The sequence below is a fragment of the Spea bombifrons genome, chromosome 6 (assembly GCF_027358695.1).
Source record: "Spea bombifrons isolate aSpeBom1 chromosome 6, aSpeBom1.2.pri, whole genome shotgun sequence".
NCBI lineage: Eukaryota > Metazoa > Chordata > Amphibia > Anura > Pelobatidae > Spea > Spea bombifrons.
In genome coordinates, this window is record NC_071092.1 from 23,833,212 (window position 1) to 23,855,819 (window position 22,608).

The window sequence follows — 22,608 nt, forward strand, 5'->3', positions numbered from 1 at the left end:
TCCTTCCATCTTCACTCCACTACCTGAATTCTCTATCACCATTAACAACACGACTATCTCTCCTACTAACCAGGCCCGATGCCATGGGGTCATCCCTCACATTCAGTCCCTCGCCAGATCCTCTCGCATCCGCCCATTCCTCACCCAAGAATCCACAAAAACTCTGGTTCATTTACTTATCATTTCTATTCTTGACTAATGTAACACTCTTCTGGTTGGCATTCCACTGTCTCTCTCCTCTACAGTCTGTCCTAAATGCTGCTGCTAGGCTTATCTTCCTTGCACGCCGCTCCTCTTCTGCTTCCTCACTCTGTGAAACCCTCCACTGGCTCCCAATTACCTTTAAAATTTAATTTAAAATCCTGGTACTAACATATAAGGCCCTCCATAACACTGCTCCTCCATACATTTCTGCCCTCATAAGCAAATACTCTCCTACACGATCCTTACGTTCTTCCCATGGGCTAAGGCTCTCCTCCTCACTTATGACCTCTTCCTTTTCCTGTCTGCAAGATTTCACTCGGGCTGCCTCATATCTCTGGAATCTACTTCCACCGAACCTTCAGCATTCACCCTCCCTCCCAACACATGTAAACAGCACTTGCATGTATAGATCAACTGAATAAGACATAAAAACTCTTTATTTGCAGGTATACATGAATAAGGTATGGAAACAGAATATACAACAGAATATACAAACCCAGCATTGCAGGTATAGATCAATTGGAAATCACATGTAAACTCAGCACTGAGGATATAGATCAAATAAACACATGGAAACAGCACTGCAGGTATTGATCAACTGAATAAGACATACAAACCCTATATTTGCAGGTATACATAAATTATGCATGTAAACATAGCATTGCCGATATGGACCAACAGAATAACACAAAAACAGTTTATCCACACATTAATTCATACTCTCACTCATTCACACAATTCATCCACACATTAATTCATACTCTCACTCATTCACACAATTCATACACACATTGATTCCCTCCTTTCTCACCATCTACCTCCTCTCCCCCTTTTCTCACTATCTACCTCCTCACCCCCTTTTCTCACTATTTACCACCTCTCCCCCTTCTCATTACCTAACACCTCTCCCCCTTCTCACTATCTAACCCCTCTCGCCCCTTCTCACTATCTACCCCCTCTCGCCCCTTCTCACTATCTACCCCCACTCCCCACTTCTCATTATCTACCCTCCTCCTTTGAAGTTCACTTACCTTGAGGCCTCTGTCCCGCTGCTCTGCCGCGGTGCGCACTGCTTCACTGCTGAGCACCGGTATATGACTTCATATTCAGGCACTCAGCATGAAATGCCAGCACTGCGACCAAGACACTGAAGACAGAGGCCTCGCGGAGGAGAGTGAGGGGCGTCGAGCGGTGGCTGAAAACCTATTCCTGAGCTACCCCTTAGCGCCCCTCTCTCTCCTCCGTGTCAATCAGTGCTTCCTTGAAGCGGCTGAACAACAAAAAAAAGCACAGAGAGGCACACGGTGGGGCACAGCATGCTGTAGGGGGGCAATGGCCCCCTCTGCTGACGCCACTGGCTAAGAGTACATATTAAAGTTTAAAAAATCAAGATACTTAACTTAGGGACAAGCTGCCTGCCTTCTCTGTAGTACGAAAATTTCAATGGGAGCCTTAATGTGCATGTTTAAGGGCGTATCATTAGACCCCTTTGATCTTCACTGGAGCTGACTGGCTGACCTCTTAGTTATATGCTGTAAAGGGCATATGATGGCTGGAGTGTCCCGTTAATGCATGGTCATTTAGCCACTTCTGTACGCTGGGATTTTACTATATGTGCAGAAACAATTGTCAGTTGAATTAATAGAACATGTTTACAAGTTTTCCTGTAAGGTGAACATGTGATCTGCTTTCCCTATTTCAGTAAGTAAGAGTTAATGTTTCATGTAGACATTTTACTACTATAACATGTTGCCGTCTATCGCCTTTCAGAAATCTTGCCGTGGTTGCATGATTGTTTTTGGCTCACGCACTTGTGCTTGTCCAGGTTTATCTCAGACTGTCAGAACAGCAACTTGTTCATGGTGACTCACAGAGTGAAAGGGACAGGCTGGCCACCTGAGCCACGTAATTAATATTCATTACGCAGCTGGCTGTATATGCCAAGCTGAACAGGTGCCTTATTGGGCTTCAGGGAACACTGAGGATATGCTTCCAGCATGTCCTCTCTAAAGACAATTTATAAGGGATGATGCATTCCTTGCCTATGTCAATATTTACTGGCACGTTTAACTGCTTTTCTCAATACAGCAAAAAAATAAGCGGGCTGTGTAAAAAGTACTTTATAGGTATTCAAAGTATTGTACGCTGCATGCTGATGCCCCCTTTGCTGTAAGGGTCTGTCTTGTTACTAGCTACATCTATACATTACATAAGACATACTACACTATATATGGGTTTTTTTTCTTTTTCTAGGAGTCTGTTGGGACTTTAATACATGCATCCATTCAAGAGGGGTATTTATATATTGGGGGGGATCTTAATTTCTCATATGTCTTTAGACATATACAGTATGTTGCCTAAACATGTCAAATGGAGGCTTTTGATCACTAGGTGAAATGAGTAGAAACGTGTCCCTCTCGTTGTATAAACATTGTACATTCATATAGTCATATACAGTACATATTAACAACATGATTTTGCTGTTTAAATTCAATGGCCTCTGCAACGTTGTCGTTTGACATGACTTACTTTTTTGCATTATTCTGATACTTTATGATGGCAGATGCATGAGCCAAACATTGTTCTGATTGATACTTCTAGTTGTCATCCATCTTGCTCTCTTTGCTTATCCTCTGGAGCTAACCCAGCCTTTCACTGTCATCTATGTTTGGCTTTGCATCTTTGTTGCCAACCACACCATGAGGATATTTGCTGACTGGCAAATTGTTGGGTTTCAGTTCCAGTGAATGGAGAGTTTCACTCGTCTAACATCTGTTAGAACTTCTAATGTCTATTTGATCTGTTGCACACAGAGATGTAATGCTTTATGACATTTATTCTAAAAAAATGTCTTGTAAAGTAGGTGTAAATATGCCATCAAGTTATTACCCTTGCTAGAGGAGACATAGACATTGATGGTTTAACTCTACAGCAGGCTAGTGGCAAAGTAGTTGTTTCAGATTTGTAGGACATTGTCTTAAAAACAGTGATACACTATAATGTAGTTTTCCTTCCCAGTCTAATAAGCACCCCAGTATTGGGGGAAAAATACACAGAGATATTTGGAGCTGAGTGTTTAAATATAAAGGCCTCTCATCATCGTTCTAGAATCACAAGTGATCTGATATCAGGGCCTTTTAGCAGGACAATTCAGAGAGAGGAGCAAAGGCTTAGTTCTGTTTTGTATAAACCCGCCTCTTTTAATCTTTCATTTTCAGCTGTCTCCGACGTTGAGGATTCAGTAGAGCATGCACGCATCAGGTTTTCAGAGCAAGCTGATCAGCACTCGTTACAGCGGGCTCATTAACCATTCTCTTCTCAGCCTCTTAATCAAAGCCAGGGGAAAGATCCGACTGTCCTCATGAGCACAGATACACAAATGAGCACAAATACATTTCTGGATAAGTCATGCGAGAAAGGGGGAAAAGAGAGAATAAAAGAAGCTAGTAATGGTTTCTTAATCAGGCACCAGGCATTGGGCTAGATTACTGCTAGGCCTCCAGGCTCATACAAAGATATTTATCCCATAATGAAAGAAGACAAGGTTTTTAAAACATTTTTGGAGCAAATTGAGTACAGAATAAAAAGCTAAAGGAAATTCTCCAGTGACACAGATTCAGTGACACAGCTGCTTGTAACCAACGACCGGATACTATATGCTTTGCGATGCATTTATTTAACCCATTGCAGCTAAAAGGATGCACCAGGATAGCCCATCGAGAAATAGTTGCTGTATATAATAGCATGGTATTTATGCTTTTACACTAATACTGGCTAGCTGCAGCACTACAGCTGTTCTTCAACTGTTAAACTGTTAGCATAGGTCATTATTAGTCCTGCAATATGCCTTTATGCCCTTGGCACATGCCTTTTCCTCTCCAAGAATCAAAAAAAAACAAACACACTCACCACTTCTCCGGGTCAATACCCGAATCCTCTGAGTCTTGACGCTCCACTCCTCACTCATTTTCCCTTTAAATGCCTCCGACGTCAGTGGGCAGTCCTGGCGGGTTCCACAAGGGAAGAAGTTCCCAGGTATGCCACTCACTCTTACCTACTTATACCTATGATTCATATGCCTGGCTTCACTTCAACTTGCATGCTGTGCAGTTATATGCTACAACTAGCCACAATGCAGAGGCAACATGCCACCTGGCTGTGTTATCTAATAACCTCTTGATGGCAATTGATGTGCCTGGCACATCATGGGGTTATCTGGGCTAGGATAGCTTTCTTCTTCCAACCAGTGTTGCTGTAATGGCTCAATATTGAGGCATTCAGCAACAAAAAAGACCCTAGGATTCACTGTGCTCGCTTCGGAGCGGGACCACAAGCACCTCTTTAGAGGGCACCTCTTGCAAGACGGCGGTGCCCACTAAAGAAGAAACAAGTTCCCGAGAGGGTCTGTTCAACTATGCAAGTCAATAGAGCCCAGGTTACTAATACTGTGATAATAACCTTTTTTAAAATGTGGTAACATGTAAAAATTATTTTCCAGTAATGTCAGCAGGTAAATTGTAGAGTTCATGTTAACTTACTAGCAATTTAGCAGGCAACACAATATGGGCTTGTTTTGAAAACCTGTCACTAGAATCACCTGCAATAAAGGCCATAAACAGACAAGTCCATAGTTGACTAGGCACTGGGAGTGGGTGTAGTTTCCTTCAGGAGAGTATAAGAAACCTTGTGATGGGTATATGTACTACAAGGTTACACAAATAAGTAAAAATGAGTGTCTAATTAAACTTTTAGCCAAGCTTACATGATATATTTTTCAATGGCCTTGACAAGGGACAAGTTTTGAATCTCTGAAGAGAACTTGCTAGGAAGCAGGTGAATAGAACAATAATATGGTCGTATTTCTTGGTTCTGTGATCCACTGCAGGTACCTTTGGTAAGGAAGCTAAGGGTGTTCAAGACTAGAAACATGTTGAACTTCAGGCCGTTAAATCCCTAGTAGACCAGCTGACAATGGTATTATGTCCCTAAAGCCAACTCAGATTTCCACTCACAAATACACACAACATATAGTCAACTACAGGAGTAAGGAAAAAAGCCAGCAATTAGTAAGTTTCACGTCACATTGCCAGGGGGTTCCGAGGTGACTTTTGGGTTTACCCCCTCCCCTAATCCCAAATCAATAATAATCAATCCCAAAGTATCAATAAAATACTACTACTAAAATAAAAATTCTTTCTAACTCATCCTATATATGGTAGGACAGGGGTGATACAAGAAGCCTGGGTTGAAATAGTTTCCAGCCTTACCCACATCCCTTTTGTCAGCAACATAGAAAATGTATCCATGTATTAAAATAGCTCCTGGGAGGCATTTTAAAGGTGAAAAAATAAAAACAAAACAATTATTCAACAAAATGCCAATAAAAAGTCCCCAAACAGCTTGTACCCCTTGAAGTAGGAGTATAGCATGAAAACCCTGTGTTACCCAAAACCACCAAATAGTTTGAAACCAATGAAAACAAATGCCAAGCAACCTAACCTGATATTATTAATATAACAATATTATTTGACAGTAATTTGTATTGGCATATCATATACTCATATGTACATACTTCTTCTTTTTCATTGTATTCATTTAAAAAAAGAGTTTCCTATATTCAACATAATTTTGTTTTCTAGAGATTTGTCTCAAAACCTCATAACTACGATTCAACTCAGAACTGGAGTTTAGTTTCAGACAGTTTTCAGTAATGATAGACAGTCTAAATTACATTTAACAAATTAAACTGAATCAAGCTTTGTTTTTTCAGAGACTGTTTATATCCATCTTATGTGCCTGGCAGAGAGGAAGATGGAGGCCATAGCGATGTATGATTTTGTTGCCTCAGGAGAGGATGAGCTGAGCTTTAAAAAGGGGGATGTGCTGAAGGTGAGTAAGGATATATAGTTATATGGTTAATTAATTGATCCAGAAGAAGGTAAATATACCCCACTGGGATAGTAATGTCAACTCAAAGGGAAAACATTCTCCTTGTGATAACCCTTAATGCATTTCATACCTAGAAAAACATCTAACCATTTTTTGAATATATAAGTAGAATTTGCCAAAATATCTTTAGATGGCAGTCAATTCCACAATTTAATCACAGTAACATATAGGAAACCTTCTTTATGTTTAAAACAAAAGCTCCCTTCTTTCAATATTAAGGGATGCATATGTGTTGTCTGGACAGTACGACTTATAAAGAGATTTTTTAAAAAGATCTTTGTATTGACCTTAAACACAGTTGTAAAGGTTAATCATATCCCCACGAATGTGGTTAATAATGGTGGAGGCACCAATATTAAGTGTGACCTATATGAATGTAAGAAACCAATAACATTTGGTTTTATAGGCAATTCTAAAGTCTTTATTTCATTGTGCCTGATTGAAAGCCTAATGTTAAAAAATTGTACTGCTTATGAATCTCCGGCATTCAGCAATACATACTCAATAGATTTACAATTTTGTGGCCAGCTTTAAATTCCAATGAGATGAATCTCATATATTTCTGAACCAAATTTCCTGGGTCAGAAGCAAATAGAGGAAACTTGAGCAAACATTAAGGGTCATGTTTTTCTTGTGGAGTTTGTGGAACCTGGAAGAACAGGTTGCCAAAGTAAAAGCGAATGTGACTAATAACTTGGTAATATCTTGTAAGTTGTTTCTTTCCTCCGGCTCTTAAATCGGACATAGATTTCTCCAGTCTGGTTTGTATGGCTCTAATGAATGTATTGTAGGTTAGGTTTGAGTTAAGTGCTTTGCAAGACACTCTGCAATCTGCAAGACTCTATAATACTTGGATAGCCATGGCATGGTGAGTGTAATTATTAGAGAAACCTATAATTTGCAGGTACATAGCTTGTCCAGTTATTGTATACAGGTTTTGATGTTGATAAAGGTTAAGGATAATGGTGATGTGTACGTCCAAGAGTCTAACGCAAGTAGTCTAACTTTTTCTTTTTGATGGCTCTATCAAGTAATCAGACGGTTGAGGCAGGGAGGCTGTGGTTTTTGAATCAAGTATGTGGCTTCCGTTTTATGTCTATGACTAACACAGCAGCTGTAAGATGACTAAGTCTGGGCATCAGACAGATAGGCAGTGCATATCTTGCAGAAAGCTTGAGTTGTATCACATTGTAACCACTACATACGTAGGAGAGAGCTGGGGTGCTCCTGTAATGCACCAGGTTGCAAAGCTATTGTGGCTATTCACAGATAAATCATAGGTTTAGGCTTTCCCATTGTACTTCAGACCCAAAGGGTACTTGTTTTGAAAGGGATAGCGTAAGCCAAAATTAAATTTGGTTTAGCTTTACCCATTCAAACCTGAGTTGTATTTTTAAGTGGACAGTACACAAAACACTGAAGGAGAACTAGTGACCCTAACTTGTCACAGCTCACTGTAACTTAATGCATTTGTAAGAAGCCTATTTTTAAAAATAAACTGAGAAACAGTTCAACCACTACGAGGAGAAATTAAAACCATCTGTGTAGGTCAGATCCAGGTGAACTTTTCCAATGCAAAGTTGTTTAAAAATTACTCCTGAAAATATATGTGTACTTGCATAATTCTCATGGATTTTTTTTTTAGAATATTTTTACACATAGTTTTTTACATGATAGAATGTGAATTAACCACATTTGAGAAAAGACAAACTACAGTCCTACAGTATGACTTTTATCATTTCAGTAAGGTGACCTTAGACCCCTGTTTTTAGGGAATATTCCCCACATCTTTTTCTTCAGTTTTACTGAACATGTTCTCTATATGTATGATTCATTACTACCTGTTAAATCAGATTTTGTTACAAAGCATCACACGTTACTTGAAGTCTACTTCTTCACATCCTGGGATGGAGATTAACAGCAAAAGAAAAGCCCTTGAGGTCACCCTTCCCATGACCATTGGTTTGGTTGGGCATGTAGTGGTAGTGTCTGTTTAAGTAGTGAAGGTGACTCATATGATGAAACACGTAGAGGGGAAAAGCTTTTCCCCTTACCTTTCAAGTGGTCATCCTGTGCTGTTGAAGACTGCCCCTGAATCCTCATTATCGGGGATAATTAAAAATGAAAAACCTAACACAAAGATAAAAGATGCACCCACCATTGAACAAAAATTCAGTTGATAGAGAATGCTCTAAAACATACTAAAAAAGCTGGAGAGATGTGAAATAATCTGCACATAGGTTTCTATGGGCTACCATTCTATGAATACAGTATAGTCTTGAATTTGATTTGTCATATTATTTAATAATCCGTAGCTTTTAAGTTATCTATCCCGAGGACAATTTAGAAAGGTTTGAGCACTCTCCAGATGCAAAAGGACATGCTGCTTTGTCAAAATGTTGGGGGCCTTGGAAGAATAACTTTGGTTTCAGATAAAGGAGAATTTATTTTTAAAGTTTATAAGTGTTATTATGTGACACATATGCAGACATGGATAGGTTATTTCCATAGAAAAGGAAATAAAAAGAATCTTAAAAGTTTTTTTGTATAGTCCTTTTGGAATATGCTACACTGCTTATTACATGATGTATTTCATTGCCTTTGAGTTCAAGTTTTCTTTTTTGGTTTTTAACATTTTATTTCTTATAAATCTTCTATATTATACCTTTTAAAGGGAAATGGTTAATTGAATGCAGCACCTAAGCATTTACTGGTTCAAGTGCAGCTGTCACTATGTTTGCAGCTCAAAACCTTTTAAATTCATGGACGTTGTTTAAATTCAACAAAAATTTGATAATGATAGATGGTCTAAATTACCTTTCACAAATTATAATGAATTATTCTTTATGTGTTTTTCATACACAGAATGTACATCTCCTTCTAATCTGCTGTTGCAGAGAGGAAGGTGTTTTTAAAAACTGTCAATTAGCTTAGCCATTTCCACATACAGCTTAAAGATAGAGAGGGCCATAATAAGGGTGAGGCGAGAGAGGCACTTACCTCGGGCGTAGCTGTGAGGGGGTACACAGCAATACGATCAGCAGCTGCACAACATTAAGGTAGCATGTGTAAGTGTGCGCCCTCTCACTGAGCTCAGCATTAGGGGAGAAAGTGGGGAAGGGGATAGTTTGGAAAGAGATATCTGATGGGGAGAGAGCAGGGGGTATCTGATGGGGAGAAAAGAAGGAAAGGCCTGCTTTAAACCTACATGTAAGCCAGTATGTGTGTGCATATACATATCGTGAGGCATGTACATGGGCAGTGTTTGTGTGCGTGGGCAGGTATATGTATGTGTATAGGGCAGGTGTGTATAAAAGCAGTGTGTATATGTGTGTGTATAAGGGCAGTGTATGAGTATATGTGTGTGTATGGGCAGTGTATGTGTTTGTATAAAAGGAGTATATATATATATGTCTTATAGTGTATATGTCTGTGTAGGCATGTGCAAGGGAAGTGTATATGTATGATTATGGGGAGGCATGTGTGGGGGCAGTTTATGTATGTATAATGTATCATTATATGTATCATGTATAAGGGTAGTGAATATGTGTGTGTAGTGGCAAGTGTGTATGTGTATGCAAGTGCAGTGTATATGGTTCCTTCAATACATCATAGTAGTCTCTGTGAACATGTCCAGTGGAGTCCATATGTGTTTGTAAGCTTTCTTTTTTTTGTGTGTGTTTGAGTTTCTGTGGGAATTTTCGCCCATTCAACCAGTAGAGCATTTGTGAGCTGAAGGAGACATACCAAGACATTTTGGACAATGCTATGCTTCCAACTTTGTGGGAACAGTTTGGGAAAGCCCTTTTCTACACTCCAATCATGTGGAAAGCCTTCCAAGAAGAATGGAAGCTATTATAGCTACACATGAGATGGCCAGTTGCAAATTAATGTCTATGTATTTAGAATGTGATGCCATCATAGTCCCTGTTGGTGTAATAGTCAGGTGTCTCAGTACTTGTGCCGATATAATGTACCCTCTCATAAAAGAGAAAACCCTCTGTGAACATTCATTGCTCACTTATAATGTGAGTGAAAGTCTTTATTTACTCAACATTATTTCACTTTTTTTCTTTTTTCTCTAAGTATTCAAACATGGTTACATCTCTGGGGGTGAATTAACATGAAAAACAATGCAATTCTTCAATTTAAAGATTGTATACAATCTTAATAAATGCAGATTAATACTGAGAGTATTTTATGTTTGTGTAAATTTTTTTTTTCTTTGTGATGATTGTAATTTGTCACATATATGTTGCTCATGCTAAGCTACATTTCTTTATAAATCAGCTCTAATATTATTAATGTCTTTATTTTTTATCTATTTTCCTCAAAATAACCTTTGTAAAAACAGTGGGGCGGCACAATTTTCTGTTCCTGCCTCAGGCGCAAAAGGCGCTACCTATGGCTCTGAAGATGGAATCCTATCCATGCGCTAGACACCAGGGCTGGCTTTACTATGTCTTAAAGGGACATTCCAGTCCACATCTTTAAAGCATGTTGAGTCTGTATTGTATGGATGTCAAACATTTTTGTACGCTAAAACATACATGATAACCTTTAATATTAGCTTTATTAGGGCGACTATATATTTTACCTTGAATATATTTTACATTTTAATGAGATCACCCTTAAAGTGCCTGTTTCGTAGAGTAAATACATCCAATTTACAAAGATATTCTTTGTGGTGTTTCTTTGTGCTCGTTCCAGAACTGCGAAACTAATGCTTTTGGATTTATAAAACACACCAATATTTTGTTCCGTTTGTAGCTGCCACTGGATATTGCTTTTAGCAATGGGGTTTGGATTCAACTAGTACACTAAACAAAGTTTGTTTCACTGTTTACCAAGAATATATCTATTATATATATATATATATATATATATATATATATATATATATATATATATATATATATATATATATAACTACCACAGTAATGGACTAGGGATGAAAATAGGCCACAGCACTCTGAAGCCAGTGACTGAGAAATCATGCACGGCCACCTATCGGATGCACATGGCCATGCGATACAGCCTCCTAGACTGATGCAGTTGCACAGTAATGGATCAGTCGCCCAAGCAGTGATTGAAAGACAGAGGGCACCAGACATTTGCCCACTGTCCATGATGACTAGTTCAGGCATTTTTAAATGTATCCTGTACTCTTGCAAGAACAAAAAGGTTTGAATAATTTATATGATACTGTCTATGCGGCAACCTCTGCTGCCTTAGTTGATGATATCAATTTATCAAGTCATTTTTTAATCCCAAAATATAGTCTTTACTACGTTTTAGTTTTATTCACCCACTGCGTCTCAATTCCTACTTCCCCCATACATTGGAAGTCCTAAGTAAGTCGGGGCTCTTCAGAGTCCACAACTCCTGTTTAAATGTGTCACCCCACCATATAGAATTATCATTGCAAATTGCTGTGGAATATGTTGTCTTGATAATACCACAAAATTTCTAGTGTTCCTGGATCCCCAGTATGGATACTGGAATATTCCAGATGCTTAATATTCCAGATATTAAATATAATTCTATGTTTGCAGTATAATTACAACAAACCTGTAAACAAAATTCTTTTTTATGGGCAATAATATGAAGCCATTTATAAGTTTTGAGTTATAACCCTTTTGTGCCATTTGACATGATTTATATGCTTTGGTTTGTTTTATAACTCGGTATATTTTGTGTTTTGATTGCAGTTAGGAGTTAATGGCCCTCTGATGAGTAACACACTGGATTTCTCTTAGTAAAACTAAAGAATAAAGCGTAGCTGTAATACAATAGAAAGCCACCTATGAATAATATAACACATAACATCTATTACATTATTATGAACCTAATGTAGAACTAATTATCTAATGAAAAACTAATTATCTAATGTAGCACTGTTACTTAATGAAATACAAAGCTCATTTGAGACATCGTAGGACACTATGGTGATATAAATGGTCTTTGAACCTTTTAGGCATTTGTACAATGTGTTTGTAGCAAAATAGAATTAACTCAGCAGGAAACGGGTGGTTTCATGTGTTATTGTTGCAACCCCTGCTATACAGAAATACAGCTTTATATTTTTAGTGCATATGGCTCTCAGCAATTGTTCTGCCTCTGAAATGAAAGGGAAAATCTTCACTGAATTTTAGCTTTGGAAGCCCGCTTCATCCTACATTGAGCTGCCGCAAATCACGTCATTTTCTTCCTATGGGGCCCAAAAGTGAAAAAATTCAAGGAGGACATTCTCTGAAACAGAACAACTGATTATCCAAATGCGTGTGTGTGGAAATTCAGAGTGTCTTAGGAAAAATAGCATGGATAGTAGTAAAAAGGCACATTTTAGACCTCAGCCTAGCCAGTTATTCCTGTGTTGCCCACCATTTTACATTCAAGTTGTTTGCGAGTTGCATAGTTTCACGCCCTGGGCATGTGAAGTGACTTGCTATTCCCCCCTTCGCCCGAACACATACAATAAAAGGTAAACAAAAACGAAAATGAGTACCACTGCACCACATATTAATCAAAGGGAGGGGAAGAGTGTCCCCTCTCCTCTTCCCCATCCCATGTTCAGTCGGGTGAGGGCAATAAAAAAACACTGAGGGGGTATAAGGCAAATCATTGGTGGTAAAACACTATACATTCTCCAACCAACCTTTTTCCCATGCATTCAGCAGCCACTTTACAATCCACTGCCATTAATATTACTTTCATATTTTTGTGTGTCAGGTTTTTTTTTATACAACAAGCTTTCTATTATTTTTTTGTGTGGAAGTTCTCATTACCTGGGAACTTCTAGGCTCCGGCTACCCACAGCCCTCCCTCTTTGGGGTGAGTGGCTTTGTAAGGGGCAGGCCTATTGACATATGTGGGTGGGGCTAGTTACAGATACATAAATGGGAACTCTCTGGGTTTTCCCTTGAGACTCCGGGTGGAGCTCCTGGGTAACCACACGGAAACTTCAGGTCACAGGAGCCCCCCACTCCCCACCAACTACACATGCAAAAATGGGCAGCTTTCAGTAGGATTGCCATTACTGAAACTGACATTAGCAGAACTGCCTACCTGCATTCCAAAAAGGGAGGACAGCCAGAGCCTGGATGTTCCCAGGTATGAACATATGTACGCAGGGCTAGCCTCAAACACCTTACATTTGTCTGGGAGGGGAAATTGGGGCACTTCCAAGCATTTGCTAATTTGGACAGTTACTCCTCCATTTTTAAGGGTCAATCACTGCTGCCACCTGATATTGTTTGCATAAATACTTATTAGGAGTGCATATAACATGATCTATTCATGTTCTGCACTGTGTGGCTGGATTAATAAAGAAAATGAGAGGGTAAACTTATTCAGTCTCCTCACTAGCGGGGTATATATCTATAAAACCATACCTTTATTAATATAGTTAAAAAGGAGGTAGGCTACTATTGTCTATTTTTATCACCATAAAAAAGACAGAAACAAATATTAGCATGAAATACCAATATATGTGGATATGTATACATGTTGAAAATGTTTGAGAAAGAAGTATTTACACGAAAAGATCATATTTAAAAGATATACAGTTGACAGCCACAGAAACCCAAACATGGTTTTTGGTCACAAGTACATACACGTACATAATGTGTCCATAGAGAGGGTCCTTGGATCACTGTGGAGAAATCCAGATTTGTGCAATTAGCGGTTTCATGCTGTCTAGGTATGGGGTCTAAAGCATTTCCCCTCTGCTACATCAACTTGACAGGTTTGAATAATACCACAGTGCATACGCTGCCATGGCTGGTGATTTTTTCCATTCATAAAAAGGCTATTTCTTGAATGCATTGGAGGTTATATCCTCTGGGGGCTTTTATTCTAACATCATCCACATCATTATATACAGTGGATATAAAAAGTCTACACACCCCTGTTAAAATGTCAGGTTCTTGTGATGTTAAAGAATGAGACAAAGATAAATCATGTCAGAACTTTTTCCACCTTTAATGTGAACAATTCAATTGCAAAACAAACTGAAATCTTTAAGGGGGAAAAAAGAAAAACAAAAACCCACAATAACCTGGTTGCATAAGTGTGCACACCCTTAAACTAATACTTTGTTGAAGCACCTAAAGAGTCATAAATAAGAAAACAACTCATATCACACTCCCCCAGAGAAGCAGTTCCCAGACATGAATGCATGTAGCATGTTACAACAACCTGCATAGTAAGATCCTAATACAATCTTCACTTTTGAATAATGATCAATGTGTGTTAAATGCCCTGACTATGCCAGGGCTGGAACATATAAGTCTGCATAATTTAAAAACAAAACATTAAATATAGATAACATTATGTGTATGAAAAAGTTTTTGGTACTGGGTACAATTATTATCTTATCTCAGATGTGACAGTTCTCCTTTAAATGTATCTCTTTTATTCCCATTAGTATTAAAAACTATATAAAAGAAACCTGAACATGAAGTAGGAACTCATCTGCATTCTAAGAAACCAGAGACTTGGTTTAGCCCCTACTTCAGTAAATCTACACAACTGTAACAAGCAAATGGATGGTTTAATTTCATATGATTGTGGCACACCGTTTCCCATTGTATATGCCATACTTTGTTTCTTAATTTCTAAACTTTGTTTCCTTTACTGTAAGTTTATGCTAAGAAATACTGTAGTCTTAACAAACAAAAAATGTAATTTGCAGTGGAAACATTTATTCTATCTTGATTGCGGCATTGCTCAGCATACCCTGCAGATAGTTACGTTTTGCCTGCAGGCTTATTTCCTAAAGGGCAAATTTACTTCCTATTAATGAGTCTGCTGTGTGACAAAATATCAAGCTTATCAAACATAATCATAAAGAATAGATTTCTGCATTGAGTACTTAACATTCAATATTTACTGTGTAAACCTTCTTATACCCTGCTGTCAACTGGAAGAAACACAGGAGTTTGGACCACCTGCATCTCAGGACAGCAGTTACTTTGGCATTTGCCCCTGTTGCCATTAAAACTCCAATACCCTGGTCTTACAGTTCACACAGTAAACATTTAAAAATGTAGGTTTTTTTTTAGTAAACATTCATCATTATTTATCAGTAAAAGGTTTGGGATGGGTGCTTTGTCACTGTCCTTCAGAAACATGACATTAGCTCAACACTTTGTGGTTTATTTTTTAAAGGTAGCGTTGTAGGAGAGTTGTATTTCCGCTCATTTACTTCAATATTCAGTATTCACAATTGCACAATAAGAAAGGGGCTGTGCAAAATTCGCATCCATGGGAGAGTTACAAGGCAAAAAAACACTGCTGACCAAAAGAGAACACAAAGGCTTGTCTCAGATTTGCCCAAAAAAACATCTTCATGACCCCCAATACATTTGGGATAATATTCTGTGAACGGACAAGTCAAAAAGTGGAACATTTTGGAAAACATTTGGTCCCATTACATCTGGATTAAAGTAATACAGCATTCCACAATAAGAACAGTCAAACACAATGGTGGTAGTGTGATGGTCTTGGGCTGCATTGCTGCTTCAGCACCTGGCTGACTTGCTACAATTGATGGAACCATGCATTCTGCTCCATACCAGAAAATCCTGAAGGGGAATTTCTGGCCATCAGTTTGTGACCTAAAGCTCAAGTGCAGTTGTGCTAAGCAGCAGCACAATGATCTGAAGCACACAAGCAAGACCACTTCTGAATGACTCAAAATAAATAAAATGAAGGTTTTAGAGTGGTCTAGTTAAACCTAGTCAAAGTCCTAACTGGAATCCATTGGATATGAAGATAACCCCAAGAGACCAACCTTACTCAATGTATATCACAACAAAACCCAACATTTATGGTTTCAGCATTCACAGACACAAGAGCTTAAGAAAGATCTCACAGATCTGATAAATATAAGAATGATATTGCCTTAACTATACCTTGTAATGGAGAGCATCGCCTCAAGTGGGTTGTCCTGGTTGAATCAGTGCTGAAACCTGGGGAGAAATTGGTCTTATATTGGAATTATTAGCTTTTCAAAGATAATAAATATATATAACTGGCGATTGCTTGGGATTTAATTTAAGATGATGGAGATATCTGATAATGTTCATATTAACCCCTTAAGGACAATGGGCGCTCCCTAAACCCATTGAAAACAATGCATATTGAGCCCGTACATGTACGGGCTTTGTCATTAAGGGGTTAATTTATCATCTGATATACAGTCAGTATAAATAGTGACACCATCTACATTCAGGAACATCAAAAACATGATAATGAAGAGAATGGAGATTGAACAATACAAACAAAAACTACGAAAGGATAACAGTGGATAACTGCCTGTCCTCATGATCAACAACACAAAACCATCTAAGCTCTCCTGCGTGATTAACAGTTCATAATCACATTGACAAACACATGCCCAAGGGGAGTTAGCCCTGCACTGCGGCTGTCAATGGGCCAGCTGTGTACATCATAAATCTCCCCGAAAGCAGACCCTTTATAAAGAGAGGTCAATGCAGACTTCAGCAGCATCCTTTTTGGTCAATCGAAGGTGGATTGGACAACCCAGTCAGCCAATTATGTCAGCGTCAACCAAATCTCGGGCTAACTTTAAATGCTTCATGACCTAGTCTACAATTACAGGAAGGAAAAAAGAGCATACTATCATGCGAAATTAAAGTCAATATATTTTTAGCACTACAACACACATACATGTAAAACACGTATGTATACATGTCTTGTATGTTATATACATTTCCCCCATTTACCAAAAAGGTAAAATAAACATTTACTGTTTAATCCAGATTACTGTGTAGTATTTACTGTGTTATATCTACTGAGTGATATGGTGTAGCCAGGTAGCATATCTCAGCATGCTTGCTCACTTGCTCCGATTTAATATGTATTGTGTTTTTCATCTGGGAGTAACATTTCATTTTTTTTTCTAAAACGTTTTTCAGCTCAGAAAAATTACCTGTCATTTTCAACATTTAAAGAAAGTCTTTCAGTCACATTTCATATTTTGTACATACATCATCATGTCATACTGTCAATGCTAAGAATGGCTGAATATGTGGATTTCTTAACCATTTTTGCCATATTTTTTTTTAAAGGGGCAGCTATACATCTCCTCACTGCCCTCCCTCCCTTTAGTCCAAGCAGTATTTCATTAGGAAAACTGTCATTAAACGGCTCCAGGTGTTAGTACGACTCTGTGCATGGACATTGAAAGCATTTACACATGCTGTCCATGTCTGTCCACGTGGTGGAGACGCCACCAAATGAAAAATGAATGTAAGTTAAAGTGAAAACAAATAATGATCAACCTGAAACAGGAGCAGGCAAATACATCAAAAAGGAAAATATCCTTTAAAACAAAAAATGATATGTCAACGTACGTTTCAATCCCTACGTCTAGGATCTATAGCAGGACACATAATAAAAATACAGTTAGGTAAAGTGCCAGCATCAGCTAGGGCATTGACATAAAAAGCATAATGTTTTTCAAATACTCCAATACTTTGTTGAATACAATTAATTACATGATGCTGGGATTTATATAACATTCCAAATGGTTTAATTCCTTCTGATTTATCCTATGTATTGTTTGTTTTCTTATGTTTTATGTTATATTATGTAGACTTTTTCTGTATGAAATTCAAATGTTGACAGGTTCAGTCTTCAATTCAGGTTCACCATTTAGTTCAGTAACTTCTTGCACCAGGTTACATTGACCACTTTGGTTGGTGATCCTACCAGCCTGTTTCACTTGCAGTTTTATACTTTCAAAATCAAGGCACTGAAGTGGCTGATATGAAGTTAAAAATGAGAATTTAGGAGAGTTGTTTCTTGGTTATAAAATTATAAATCCCTGAGGAAACTGACAATTTGCACTAGCGTAAAAAATATACAGATAATGGGAATTTTACACAACATTTAAGCAACAGATGTCCCCATACCATTTCGATGTGTACCAAATGGAGTTACTACTTAATTGCAGTCTAACAGAGCTAACGAATATTCCTGCTAGCAGGATTCAGTTACTGGCGAATTTGCTACCATGGCCTGGAAGATGTGTTTAAAATCCTTAAAAATAATCAAAGTGTGCTGTGTATCAAAGTATGAGAAGCAATTTGTAGAAAAATACCTTTTTTAATTTGTATAGTGTATATAGAAAGAAAAACTACTGATTGTCGTTAGTGTTAGTATTGGATACATGTTCCTTGTTTTAAGTATATAGCATACTGAGAGGATATCCTATATAGCAGTGACATCATATGTATTCTATCACCCTGTAGAGATTCTCTTTTCTACTCATACCACATATTGTAGACTCTTGTTGCATACTGGGACTGATATTGCACTAAGATTCTTGCTTAAGGGGATACTTTTGGATGTTATCTTGGGGTTATTGTGTTTCAAGGGTATTTTTTTAGATATTGTTTTGGGATTATGTGAATATATTTAGTTTTATATATATATATATATATATATATATATATATAATGTACATGCTCGGTTCTAATTGTAATTAATTAATAACACAGCTATAATTAACTAGAGCTATACTAATATTGTTTGTATTTTTCTTTAAGTGCCTTCTGAAACTTGTCATTTTGTATAAAGAATGGTAGCTGGGGAACCGGTTGTGAAGTGTTAATGCACATGATTCTTTTTGTAAAATAAATATCTGTACAGTTAGATCTTTATTAGATGGTGTGCTTCTATGTGAATGTTGCCATTGAATATAAGCAGATGCATCTCTAGGTTTCGGATGGGAAACTGTAATGTGGCCCAAATGAAAGCAAGTGACTCATTTTCAAACTCATAACATACTGATGTAACATTATGATAAGTCTACACCTCAATTATATCGGTCATTTTCTTTATCCGTTAACTTGCTTCCAGAGGATTAGAAAAGGTCTAAACCAGCAGCTGAAGTGTATAAGCAAAGAGTGTGCGTTTCATATGTCCTAAGCAATTTCCTAGTATATGGGAATTTTTTAAAACTTTATTTCGTAAATATTATGCAGCCAGAGTAACAATACAAAAAAGAAAAGTCTGCACATAAACAGAAACCACACTAAAAATTATATGTATAATGATTGTGAAACAATTTAGCAGCAATAAAAAAAGCCATTTTACAGGGTATCATAAAAATGTTTTACAGCCTTGTTTGGGTTACATCAAATACTTTACTTGAATTATATGTGGAGAACACACTTTCCATTATGTATGAGACAGACTCTAAAGTTGCTTTTTAATAGGCAGTCTGAAACATTATTAGAAGCATTGTCCAGATAGCCCACTGTGTATAATTAAAAGGAAAATGGAATAGATGGAGCCTTTACTTAAAGGTGATACACTATATAACCAAAAGTACGTGGAACCTGCCCATCACACCAGTATGAGCTTGTTGGACATCCCATTCCAAAACTATAGGCATTAATGTGTAGTTGCGGCTATAAAAGCCTACACTCTCCTGGGAAGGCATTCCATAAGATTTTAGAGTGTGTCTGGCACATGAGGGGTTAAGTATAAAAAGTTATATAAAAAGGTATTTTTTAAAAAAAATATCGTTTCACTATAGCAACCAACTAAATATTCCTTTTGATTAGATCATTGTGATGGTGATTGGACCACTTTTTGAACTTGCTTTTCATACTTAACCTTTGCAGTTTTCTAAAAGAAACTCTGTGCTTTGCTTTAGTGAGCGATAGAGGTGTCAGTGTTTTAATTTAAAAAGTTAACGATCCAGAAATGGGATATTTAGACATGACCATTACACTGAAATAGATTGGGGCCCCTATAAGTACTCTATAGATAACCACAATTGTTGGATATGAATCCCAAGTTATCATATTTATATATGTGAATACCAGTAGTTAATAGAAAATATTAGGAAATCATACAAAACTGCAGTATTCAGATGAAAATAATAATTGCATTGTGGTTTTGGTTTTAAATTTTTCCTGTAGACAAAAGCTATACTCAGTAATCAGCCAGTTTTAATTTCCCTGGACATAACAGAGTTCAGGATTGTTCTTTCTCTGTAAAGTATTTTAAATAAATCCAATTTCAGGTTCTACCCTCCTCGCACCCCCTTTTCCCAGGAGAACAGAGCGATGTATAGCTGGAGGATAAAATGAAATTGCCGGCTTCTCACCTCTCCATCCATGCACTGAAAGCTTCAGTCAATTAACATGGAGACAGAAACCTTTGTGTAATCCACAGAGGATACAGATAAACTGTCCTTGCTGTGATTTGGTGCTCAGGGAAGATACCTTAATAGGTTTTTTTTCTCCTGCCGTTCACAGTTATCTCAGGCCAGGGAGAAGGGACCTGTGTGTGCTGTTCAACCAGGCACAACATAAACACTTTTTATTTTTGTGACCTGTACTTTCCCTACAACTAACCCCCTTTTGTCTACTTACACATACCGTAACGGTTTCCGAAAACATTTTACTGCACGCTATGTGTTCAATGAAAGAGGGGGCACAGCTGTATAATTAATACAAGTTGGTTTAAGCTTGTGATTATACTGAAATATGGAACTGCCCAGAATATGTTTTCCAGCAGTAGTTGATATAATTTTGTTTTGAACCATATGTAACAAAGCTGAAGTTGAGGAAAGCAATTCTATAATTCACCTTGCCAATCTTTTACCAGCTGTAAATTGCCTTACTTTAGACACCATTATATTCAGGACATTGGTTTTGTGTTTTACACATATTGGATGGCTGGCAGTATAATATGTTGTCAGCTTAAAACGCAAATGTGTCCATTCTAAATCCAAAGGAATCACTTTAATGCATATAATAGCTGAGTGATCGCTTGACCTTTTTGGGGTGACCCCTTGTAAATCCATGGAGGGATTCTGCAGGGTCCTCATATGCATTTGCCCCTTTCCCCAAACACATCTCCTGCTGAGTGAAATATGTACAGCCATTCATCTCCAATCTCCAATCGCCAATCAGTGGTGCAATATGTTGGACCACAGTCAGGGCTGGTGCAAGGATTTTTGCCGCCCTAGGCAAAACATAATTTTGCTGCCCCTGGCTCCACCCCCACACGCCCCTCCCCTTTTGTCACAACCACCCACCCACTCTTAACTGGCTGACTCGCTCCCACTTCTCCCCATCAAGTGACCGCGAGCCGCGGACGCGCTTCTAATGAATGACCCCGGCCGGCGGTTCGCGGCTGCAGGCTGCCGGTACCCCCTCCAAGAAGGCGCCCTAGGTGGGCGCCTACTTTGCCTATAGGTTGCCGGCCCTGACCACAGCCCGTATTTATAAACAATAGTTCACAGCACCTCAAGAAACGAAGAAAGAAGATTTGAATCCATATAATGCAAGTAAAATTGATTATTATATACTCAGTCTGAGGAATCCAAACCCATCCTCTAGTTACACATAGGCCTTGGGCCTGGGTCAGGCAGAAACTACATACATTAACATCCCAATATTTTTTAGAATCCATACATACACAGTTATCTACAGAAGAGAACCTGGGAGTTTCCGACAGTCCAGAGGCATCAGTGATGTTTGGCTTTGCTATGGAACAGACTACTTAGGTGGAAATGAAGGGAAAATAGGATAAAAAAAAGTACAGTCACTTACATTTGAAAATGCTATGCACATTTCACTTTAAAATGAGCAATTGAGTTTATAGTGCAACACGTGATGTTTCTTTTTTTTTTGTATGTATTTGATTGATACTGAGAAAGTAGAATTGACACAAACCAAAAAGTGTTCTGTTTCCTCCACAGATCTTAGGCTCTGATGATAATTGGTATAAAGCAGAGCTCAGGGGCAGCGAGGGATATGTTCCAAAAAACTATGTACAAATGAACAATCCAAAGTAAGTAATTACACAACATAAGTGTTCTCTTCAGCAATATACAACAGTCTCAGATTTTTTTTATGTGAGTCATATTCTAATGCATGTGTCTCTTATTTATCTCCAAATCCCCCTTGGATAAGTACATTGTCCTCCTCTATGCATACCAATAAGCATTTGGTTCTAAACTTGTGCATTTGGATTCGTGCAATGGACTATTTCATGCATTTATACAAATCTCCGACAATGAGGAGAGACCCAACAACACAAAGGAAAACGAATGGTAAAACCTGCCGAAATTGTGTTCATTCGTTTGCCCAGGGCTGGCCCAAGGCAAAATGCTGCTTGGGGCGAATTTTAAAATGCCGCTCCCCCCCTTATCTACCCTTCCTCTCCCTCTGTCCCTGCCGCCCCCCCCCCATTATCTACCCTTCCTCCCTCCCTATTATCTACCCTTACCCCCCCTTGTACTTACCTTTCAGCAGTCCTGCGGCGAGTCTCCCTGTACGGTCTCGGTGCCGGCTTGTAATGCTGAGCGCCAGAAATGAGGTAATCTTCCGGCACTCAGCATTACAAGCCGGCACCGAGACCGAACAGGGAGACTCGCCGCAGAGGAGAGAGAGAGGGGCGCCG

At 38.3% G+C, this 22,608-nt stretch overlaps 1 protein-coding gene across 1 annotated transcript in view; it reads left to right on the forward strand.

Moving 5' to 3' along the window:
• The window catches only part of GRAP2 (GRB2 related adaptor protein 2), a 68,639-nt gene that overhangs the window by 24,060 nt on the left and 21,971 nt on the right, over positions 1 to 22,608 (forward strand). Inside the window, exons 2-3 of the mRNA XM_053469300.1 lie at positions 5,975 to 6,093; positions 21,905 to 21,996. Of these exons, the coding sequence (XP_053325275.1) occupies positions 5,995 to 6,093; positions 21,905 to 21,996 (191 nt within the window). The 5' untranslated portion in view covers positions 5,975 to 5,994. The remainder of the gene's footprint in view (positions 1 to 5,974; positions 6,094 to 21,904; positions 21,997 to 22,608) is intronic.